This window comes from Brienomyrus brachyistius, unplaced genomic scaffold (assembly GCF_023856365.1).
Source record: "Brienomyrus brachyistius isolate T26 unplaced genomic scaffold, BBRACH_0.4 scaffold27, whole genome shotgun sequence".
Taxonomy (NCBI): domain Eukaryota; kingdom Metazoa; phylum Chordata; class Actinopteri; order Osteoglossiformes; family Mormyridae; genus Brienomyrus; species Brienomyrus brachyistius.
The window spans coordinates 5,466,123-5,476,461 of record NW_026042306.1 but is presented as its reverse complement, the minus strand read 5'-3'; the positions used below and the strand labels follow the sequence as shown (position 1 = coordinate 5,476,461).

The 10,339-nt window shown below is 44.5% G+C and overlaps 1 protein-coding gene and 1 long non-coding RNA gene across 2 annotated transcripts; one reads left to right on the top strand and one right to left on the bottom strand.

Moving 5' to 3' along the window:
• Positions 1-3,430: 3,430 nt before the first annotated feature.
• LOC125720988 (kelch-like protein 10) lies at positions 3,431-4,465 on the bottom strand. The gene is made up of 2 exons (XM_048996915.1): positions 4,358-4,465; positions 3,431-3,760 (listed from the first exon to the last, which is right to left on the bottom strand). The coding sequence occupies exons 1-2, from the start codon at positions 4,412-4,414 to the stop codon at positions 3,431-3,433; spliced, it is 387 nt and encodes a 128-aa protein (XP_048852872.1). The 5' UTR covers positions 4,415-4,465.
• On the top strand, positions 3,650-6,128 carry LOC125721006 (uncharacterized). Its single transcript, XR_007385650.1, has 4 exons — positions 3,650-3,776; positions 4,335-4,687; positions 5,664-5,874; positions 5,960-6,128. It is a non-coding gene; the product is annotated as an uncharacterized LOC125721006 (long non-coding RNA).
• Positions 6,129-10,339: the final 4,211 nt, after the last annotated feature.

Genomic DNA, 10,339 nt, shown 5'->3' with positions numbered 1-10,339 from the left:
TGTATTATAGAGCAGTTATGTTAATCAAGGTACAGTGTGCAATATCACTCCATGAGCTATTGACCATTTTCCTGTTTTATGATCTTTTCTTGAGAAATCGTTTTTTATTTTATTTTTTTGTAATTCCTCACTTCTGCCGACTAACTCCTCCACGTTTAATATATTTTCGTGCAGGTTTTTAAGTTTGTTTTCCTGCAGCTTCACGGCACCCATCGTTCTTGCGCACCCACACAGATGGACGAGTTAAGCTAGAAGTGGATGGGAGTAGCGGCAGGACAGATATTCCGAGGGCGCCCATTGAACGATGTAAGTAATTATTATTTATCGTTAGAATTCTCACTTAACACAGAATGTTGTCTTTGGCTGAAGTTTAAACAGTCGAGCTGAATTGTGGGAAGATAAGCTGAAGCTGTTCGCGTCCGCAGCTAATGCTCGCGCCATGACTAGCTAGCACATAGTGAAATGGTGAATGGATTTGGCGACATTTTCCGTTTGAATCGAGTACAGAGACGTAGGTGTTGTTTTGTTTGTGGCCCTGCTTTTACAATGCACGTGTAGCAAAGTGAAGTTGGGATCTGCTTGCGTCTTTTGCAGCTAACATCACACTCGATATAGCCGCAGTTTATTGTGGAATCGCCATTTTGGGTGTACACAACGCAAGAGCGCACGAGTGTTTATATAAAACAATTCCACTCTGGCTGAGTTTTCTTCTTATTATTATTTTTCATGCTATACTATATACAAACTTTTTACTTGTACATCTTAGGATATAGTTCATTGTGACAATATAAATGGTAGGAGAGAACTACAACAGCAACGACTGTGGGTTGGGGCTGGGTAGGGGATAACGTTTTCATAGTTGGGATTAGGGTTTTGCCCATAGACATGAATGCAGAGTCCCCATAAAGACATCTAGCACATCTTCTTCTTTGTGTTCTGGAATTGCTTCTTGTAGGTTAAGTTAGAATGGTTTTCACTGTTCTTTGGTCTGGAGAACAGGCTGATTAATCACAGTTGAGTTTTGTGGGCAATCAACCATATGAATATGTACATATATGTGTGTGTGTGTGTGTACAGTAGTGTGCAAAAAATCATAAGCAGTCAAAAGAAATTGTGTGATTGTTAGGGTCTGTAGCAGCTAATCACTGCTGTTAATAGCAGCTACTATAAACTACTGTTAATATAACTGCTAATAACATAACAATTTTCCCGTTTTTTTGTGTAATAAAGCCTATAATGTAATAATGTGATACGTTTTTGATTCAAATATGTTAGTATGATATTGGTAAGTTATTACTGTATCAGCCTTTATTATATTAAGGGGGAAAATTAGCACATTATTGGCAGTTATTACATTAACAGTAGACATCATATTATATATGTCTAATGCAGGGGCGCTGCTAAGGATTTTGGGTCCCATGAAAGGAATCTTGACAGGGCCCCCCACACAGTTTATTGGGGGCTTCTCTGGGCCCCCTCTCAGTCATGGGCCCCGAGAATCGTCATCGTTTACCCCCCCTTTACAGCGCCCCTGGTCTAATGCACGAAGCATTAATGTTAGATATGCTTGTACCACATCTTATTAGGCAAGAGAGAAGTTCTATTGCCCATTTTCATTGCAAACCAGCTTAACATTTACAGGATAATTAATTGCAAGTTCTGATGTAGGCTGCCATTCACACACACAACTGGAAATAATAAAATGCCTGGACAGAGCAGATACAGCCATTGTAGCCTTCGCTCCTGTCTGCTGCTGTATGCAAATCTCACTGAACCATTAAAGCTGGAGCAGAAGTGATGTCTCCGACTAATTGCTGGTTGTTAGAGAAGTACTCAGAATAATGAGAAATAAAGTAAGAATTGTGAGGGAAAAAAAATCAGAATTTCGACTTAATAAGTCAGAAATGCAGCTGCACCAGTCTGCAATAAGTCAATGTGTGTTTTTTTCTACTCCAGATGGCAGAAAACTCTAAAATCAACAAAGCTCAAGAGTCATAATTCAGAATTTGTTCATTTAGATCAGAAACAGCTCTATGGGATGCTTTCGTCTAATCAGACTGTACCACATGGTTCATATGTAACACTTTTCTGGAGACCGCAACAAATGGGGGATTCTGAAACTGCCCGTTTGTTTGGAAAATTCCAGTCACCCTGAGTGAAAAAGGGTAGAACCCTCCCTCCTGTCCCACTGGCCTATGATTGCCTGATAGCAGGAAGAGACGGTCTATAGGGGAAAGTAACCTTCAGTTTAACTCACAGAAAGACAATAAATAGTAGCACTTAACAAATGAGAGAATATTAATTGACTAGGACAAACTGAGATGAGCAACAGGAAATATAACTGTAAGCTGATAAGAGAAAAAGAAGGGGAAAATGGAGGGAAATTTGCTGCTTCTGATTGGATGCAAGCATGCAGGTCAGCTGATCCACCTGAATGTTTCCAACTCAGCAATCGGTGATGAAGGGTCAGTAGATTGGCTAAGTGCTGGAACCAGAAGCAGAAGCTGGCTTTCATGCTCTGGAGGGTCCTGTGGCATGAAACCTTAAGCAGTTCTTTACGCATATGATGCTCCTTTAGGGGGTGCCATAGACATTCGGTCTGCATATATATTATGTTTTATCAGTGTTTCTTGTGGACCCTCAGCAGTCCATGTTTTTGCTCTCTCCCAGCACCTGGGCAAGGAGCAAAAACGTGGATGGACTGGGGGTTCCTGTGGATCAGGTTGAAGAACATTGTTCTGTATTGTTTTTGTTAATTGATTGATATTCAGAATTTATTTTTGGGGCTTTGGCTGCATCTTGGTTATAATGTTTAATTGAGATATGAATTAATATGGAGAACACCACACACACGGCACAAATTCTATAAAGATACTACTCATAAATTTAATGTGATAACACATGTGATAAAAATACAAATATAAGGGCTTTATTTGTATGAATAAAGCATTTCACATATCTAACACATGTGTCCCCAACAACCGTAGCCAGATATTAAATCTGTTCTAGAAGAGCACACTCATTGCTTGCTGTAAAAGCATGCAGGAGGTCCCAGCTGAGCTCTGCTATAGTTGTGCTCTGTGTATTATTCATTTGTCAGATGCTCTAAGACAGAGAAATGGTTGGAGAGAACAAGGCAATTAACAAATGCATGCAAACAAGTGGCATGTTACACAATAGGAGCAAACCATTACAGCATCCGATAACAAAGGAAAGCAGTTGTCTTGCCATAATTGCATTTTGATAGCTGTTCTAGTGCCTTAACCTCTATGCTCTGACTCCACTGTAAGGTCTAAGTTCTGTTCCCTCAGTCCATTATTCAAGAGGCATTTTCCTTATTTTGGTGAATGTTTCTGATTCTTGTTAGTGTCCACTGTTTCTGTTAATTAAGTCCAGTGATGCTAGCCACACCGGTAGATGCGTAACCTGGTTACCCACCAGGCAGGCAGATGGGGGCAGGTGGGCGAGGTGCAGCGTACTGTATGATGCAGGGGGGCACTGTGCAGCAGCTGAAGTTCCTCTTGGGTGTAATCATGTCCTGCGTACGGAACCAGCTGCCTTTCTCTGCATTGTAGCATTCCACCTTTGCAGTGACTTTGAAGCCATCGGAGCCTCCCATTGCAAACAGCAAGCCGTCCACCACTGTGATGCCGAAATAGCTCCTTTGTTGTTTCATGGGAGGCGCAGCGTGCCACTGGTTAATTGCAGGGTCATAAACCTCCATACTCCGCACTGGATGAGCCCCGTTGGTACCGCCCACCTGGGAGACACCAATGGTAAGTGATCACTCGGGTGCCAAACGGATAAGTAAATATCAGCTTTCTCAAAGTCAGGAACTCTTAAGGAATTATCGCCCTATAATAGCAGACTGCACAGAACCTCCTATTGTCTATATAGGACACAAGCTTATAACTAATTTGTGTTCAACATACATGTCAACATAACTGCAGTGAAAAAAGTGGATTTGGGCAACAGAAAACCTGTACAATTCAGTGAAATACTTCTTTTGTTCATATATTTTGCTTTTATTATTATTTTTATTAGTACTAAAAATAATACTTGTAGTCAGACACTGAAAAAAACAACAAACAGAGCAATTATGTCTGGAACTACAGAATATAACTATAATCAAAAATATAAGCTTTACTAAGCGTATTCGTTTATAACCCAGATATGCAGGGAGCATATGTGTATTGAGATGGGCCTTCCCAGCAGGTCATGTCATCCACTGAATTCTTTTGTTTGATTTAAGCGCATTACAATCTGTGACACAGCAGCAGTGACAAAAAATATGAGTCTCAGATAAATCTTGAGATTTGACTCCTTTGTTTCAGAGTACAAGAAAGGAATCACTCACCGCATAGATGTTTCCCTGATATGCAACTACTTCAAGGCCACGTCGGCGAGTGCGCATGGGAGCGATCAAGGTCCATTCGCCCGTGAGAGGATCATAGCACTCCGCAGTGGAAGTGGTCTGAGCTTCATTGTTACCCCCACAAATGTATATCTAGGAAAGATGGTTCACAAGTGATGTGTGTTATGCTGTATATGATTGGAGATGGAGATCTAGAAAGCATAAATGTACATTTAGCTAATGCATGTTTAATCCATCCATCTTCCATAAAAGTTTATTCGGTACAGGGTGGTGGTGAACCTGGAACCTACCACAGGAAGCACATGGGCAAAGGTAGGGAATTTGCAGTTAGTTGTGATCATTTCCCTTGTGAACCGCAGCTTAATCAGATAATTATTAAGTTCACTAGGTTTGTTTGAATAGGGAAATCTGCAAATTGTTTAGGATTCTGACCCTCCAGGACTGGAATTGGGTAAAGCTCCTACGTTAACACCAGTTATTGTATCTCACAAGTCTTGGGCTGTGGGAAAAATTGCAAAAACACAGAGCTGGACACCACAGCACTGCCCAATGTGCCACTAATGCAGAGCGACAATGCAAGGTCATTTATGTTTTATCTAAACACTGACGTTTACTGAATAAACAATTATGGATTGAAATCAACCATTTGAAGACAAAGCGAGCTACTGAGTATGTAACATAATCAATTTCAAGGGGAAAATGAGGGTAACCACAGTCAGACGCCCTCCTATTAACCTACCTTTCCATTCAGGGTGGTGGCACTGGCATCCTGTCGCTCCTCATGCATGGGCTGGATAATAGTCCATTCGTTGGCTTCTTGGTCATATCACTCGATTATGATTAGAGGCGAGAAGCGTAAATGGCCACCCGTTACATAGATGGAACCATTAATTACGGCCACGCTAACATTTCAGTGGCACCAGTGCATCGGTGCCATGTGCTACCATGTCCGTGCGACGGGGTTAAATCTGCGTAGTGTTGGTGAAATTGTGGCCATCAAAACCCCCAAAACAATACCCAAAGCCATTTAAACACACACTGCCATGGCCGGACTGGCGAGTCTCCTGCCCCTGCGTTACATCGACCCAGTGGTCGGCCCGGGTGTCATAGGCTTCAATCCAATTGGTTTTGCGGAAATTCCAGCCACCAATGGCCAATAAGATGTCAGCGGGCAGGCGTGGGCGGATCAGTGGCCTTTCTTTTTTTTTATATATATATTCCCTCCACCACCCCCCCTCTGCGGAGGACTACTTTATTTCTATTTATTTATTTTTATTTATTTCCTCAGGAGAGGGAGAGAGAGAGAGAGGGACAGAAGGACGAAAATGGAGAAGAAGGGAAATAGAGAGAGAGCGAGGGAAAAGAGAAAAAAAAAGAAGAAAGAAAACCACAGATAATCTGCTTCAATACCTGCTGATGAGAGAAAACAACAACCAACATCTGTACGAGTCACAATGAGCATGTTAAGGAGCAACAGCCGATCAAGACAGTGTGTGTCTGTGAGTACCTGTTTGTACCCCTGTGTGCACACCTGTGTATGTGAGCGCGCTGGTGTTCAAAAGGTTTCTCCATGTAAATGTCTAGTAGTGTGTGTGGGGAGCCACAGCCCCATCCCCAAGGACATGAAGCAGACACGGAGGAGGCCCGGACCCCAGACAGCCAGAGGCCCCCCAGGGCATGGGAGCCCCCGGAGGACCACCGCAGGGAGAATAGCATCCCTCACCCAGAAAAGGGCAGAGGAGAGCTCCGGAGGGAGGCCATCCGGCAGCCACAGTGCAGGCTCCACCGGCGGCCAGCCCCACCAGGGCAGACCAGGCCCTGGGCCCAGAGATCCAAGGGCCCCCCCACCCCCCAGCAAGGGCCCGACAGAGCCAGGAGGGCCAGATCCCGCCAGGCAACCGCCGAGGGCGAGCCAGCACCCTCCCGAGCACCCAGCCCTGGGCATCGAGAACCACCAACGCACCAGCGGCCAGGGGCCCCATCCACCAGCAGGGAGTGTGGCGGGGGGGAATAGAGCCCGAGATGTTATTTCAGGTGGAGTCTAGAACCCAACCTGACACATGCATATAGACAAACAGGCACACACATATACAAGCATACGTTCCCACCCTCATGCACACATAAACAAATATTTACACATTCACCCAACATAGAGACACACAGAAATGAACGCTGTACACACACTCTCACTCCCCGTATATACTCTCTGTGGACCCCATTTTTTTCCTCTGGCGAGGAAACCGGAAGACCACCCTGGACCCCGCAGCAGCCGAGAAGCGCACCAGCCCAGACCCCGACCAGACGGCCAGATCAGTGACCTTTCAAAGTCAGATCGTGGACTTTTATCGTCGAGATCATGTATGATCTTCAGTACATCAGTGATAATTGGCCTGCACGCCGCATTGGCCTTCACTAGATCGTTGGCTTTGACGATCTTCATAAAGTACTCCGGATCCATACGAGCCATGCGAATCTACACAGGAAACAAAAATGAGAGAATTCCCATGAGTTCCTTAGTGCTTTCTGTGAATCTCTGGAGATGAGCAATTCCTAACATTAAAGGTACATTAGCTGAAGCCATTTACATAGAAAGTCTCAGATGTGTCAGCTAACACTTATTTCATGTAAGACATTTGAGTGTTTTGTTTTCCATTATTTCTTACACTCTCCTCCCAGGTGTAATACCTGGAAGCCTTGGTTGTAGACTTATGGGACATGGAAATGGAGGTTCAGTCTCTAGCTACAGTAATAAGGACTTCACTCAATGAGCATTCTATTGTTATATACACAAGTCAATGAGAACATAGTATAACTATACTCACCTTCGGCAATAGGACTGAAATGTGGGCCTCTCGGGTGGCAGGCTCGTGCTCGATCCACCGGAGGATGGCGTCAAACACCACATCCTCTTCTCTGACATTAAGCTCATCCTGCTCTATGATGTCAGAAAGTTGTTCAAGACTTAGTTCTGGGAACTCGTTTGAGCTGATGGCAACCTCCTTAAAGTTTTTCAAGATGAAGTTGAATGCAGACTGGTGCAGCTCGTTTACGCAGTAGACATCGGCGATTTTAAGAAGGCCAATGCAGTTGTTGAGGCAGAGCTGCTCATGCAGGAAATCATAGCAGCGCTGCACGATGCCCAAGACACTGAGATAATCAGCAGCTGCCAGGAGGTTCTCCACATTCTCAGCTGTGATGACCACAGAGTACGTGTAGGCATACTCTATGACCTGCCTCAGTGTTTCTGGGGAAATGCCTGGGAGTTGGTACTCCCGCTTTCCTGAATCATTCCAGTCACTGGCGAACAGAGCCCTGAAACACAATCCAGAAGTGACTCATCTAATAAATATCGGTTTTGCAGGCAAAGTTAAATAAGGGGTTTTCTAAATCTTCTGAACCAGGGACCCCCAAATGAATATCGACCAGAGCTAAGGACCCCCTGCCACAGATGATCACATAGGTACTTAAGAAGTAGGGTCAGGAAGGGCTTTAATCTTATCTTTCCAGCAGTGGCTCCCTAAAAATATTTTTCACTTAGACTAGAGGGCAGGTCCCCCGGAATATTATTTTTGCCACTGATTGACGTGGTCCACTTTTTGTAATATTTTTACACAGCTATTATATGCCAAAAGTTAAGGTGGTACCTTTAATAACTGTAGCTCAGAAATATTTTTGCTAACCCCGTAGTATACTAATATAACACAATAATTGTCATGACCTGTGCCTCCAGCCCTTGTATGTGCTCAGGATGAACCTGCTCTCATCTGTGAAAAGCTCAGGGTGCCAGTGGCAGACCTGCAAATTCTGGTATTCTATGGCAAATGCCAATCGAGCTCTATGGTGCTGGGCAGTGAGCACAGGGCCCACTAGAGGACGTTGGGCCCTCAAGCCACCCTCATGAAGTCTGTCTCTGACCAAACAATCAGAAACATTCACACCAGTGGCCTGATGGAGGTAATTTTCTAGGGCTTCAGCAGTGTTCATCCTGTTCCTCCTTGCACAAAGGAGCCAATACCGGTTCTGCTGATGGGTTAAGGACCTTCTACGGCCCTGTCCAGCTCTCCTTAAGTATCTTCCTGTCTCCTGGAATGTCCTCCATGCCCTTGAGACTGTGCTGGGAGACACAGCAAATCTTCTGGCAATGGCACATATTGATGCGCCATCCTGGAGGAGTTGGACTACCTGTGCAACCTCTGTAGGGTCCAGGTATCGCCTCATGCTACTAGTAGTGACACTGACCGTCACCAAATGCAAAACTAGTGAAAAAACCGTCAGAAAAGATGAGGAGGGGAAAATGCCAGTGGCCTCCACCTGTTAAACCATTCCTGTTTTGGGGGTCATCCCATTGTTGCCCCTCTAGTTCACCTGTTCATAATTTCATTAACACCAAAGCAGCTGAAACTGATTAACCACCCCCTCCGCTACTTAACTGACCAGATCAATATCTCAGATGTTTAATAGACTTGATGCTATACTCTAATTAAAAAGTGTTCCTTAAATTTTTTTGAACAATGTATAATTGTAGCATCTCTTCCCTTGTCTTAAACTCCACACACCTAGAGTTGTAACCTAACATCCTATTGGCCTTTTTTATTGCTTCCCCACACTGACATGGAAGCATCAACATACACACCGAGATCTTTCTAATAACCAGCTACCTTTATTTCAGTGGAACCCATAATATATCTGTACTTTTATATTTCTGCTCCCTGTATGGATTACCTTACATTTATCTATGTTAAATTCCATCTGCCAGGTATCCACCCAGTCGCTATTCCCGATCCCGTTGTAGCCTCTCCGCTGCTAGATCAGTACCTGCTACACCACCCACCCTGGTGTCGTCTGCAAATGTAACCAGTTTACTGTATGTATTGGTGTCAATATCATTAATGTAAATTAGGAACAGTAGTGGTCCTAAAATTTAACCCCACGGTACCCCACTATGAACGCAGGCCCACTGTCATGCCCGGCTCGTACGATCGTCGTGTGTGCCACGCCCCCTGATTATCCACGTGTGCTTCCCCAATCATGCCCAGCTGTATCTTGTTGTTTCACCATGCCTTTTGTCTATATCAGTCCACATCTTGCCCTGTCCGATGTCCGTCATTGATGTTAGTGCTGTTATGTCCTGTTCTGCCCATAGCCGTCTTTCCCCTAATAAAACACCAGTTTTCCCCGTATTCTACCTCCCTGCTTCGTCCTTTCCTGCCTCCTTCCTGCCAGCCTGCCCGTCCGCACCCGCAAACTCTGACACCCACAATATAATAATATCGTGTACAGTACATACTGTAATCAGTCCAGAGGTAACATCACTTCTCCAAATTCAAGTTGCCGGCTATGTTTACTGTAGGTCCCAGGGGAAGGGGTTGCACTAAACCAGTATTTCAATGGATTACGAAAAACCTTAGTGCAGGGGTGCCCAAAGTGGGGCCCGCGGGCCAAGGTTGGCCCGCCGTACTATTTAGATTGGCCCGCCAATGGATATCTAAAATTTTTAATTATTACTGTACTAAAATTTGTTTCAAAAACTCTTAAAGCACGAATCCCAGTGTAGCTATCAGTGCGTTTATTTTTAGTGTACGTTGACCTAACTAATATATATTATACAGTCCTCACTCATGGTGCTTTGATTACATTTGAAATATCTAAGACTAAAATTGAAATACAAGCAACTATAAGGGTAATGTAGAGTATATCTGTCACGGGCGACCGCGGGCAGAGCGGCGATCGTGAGGGCAAGCGGGGAATCAGGAAGCAGGCAGGCAGGATTCGGGGCAAACGGGGATTTAATCAAAGGTTTTCGGGGAACAGGGAACATCGGACACTGACTGACATCAATGACGGACGAAGGACTCAGGTAAGACACGGACTGAAATACACAGGACTGAGCAAATGAACTAGATACAGCTGGGTACAATCGGGAGAAAACACGTGGGTAATCAGGGGGCGTGGCACACAGGAGGA

Excerpts from the sequence above, each read along its gene's own strand:
- LOC125720988 (XM_048996915.1), bottom strand. The coding sequence starts at position 4,414 with ATGCGCACTCGCCGACGTGGCCTTGAAGTAGTTGCATATCAGGGAAAC. Across the intron at positions 3,761-4,357 it reads ATCAGGGAAACATCTATGCG|GTGGGCGGTACCAACGGGGC; the intron begins GTGAGTGATTCC and ends GGTGTCTCCCAG.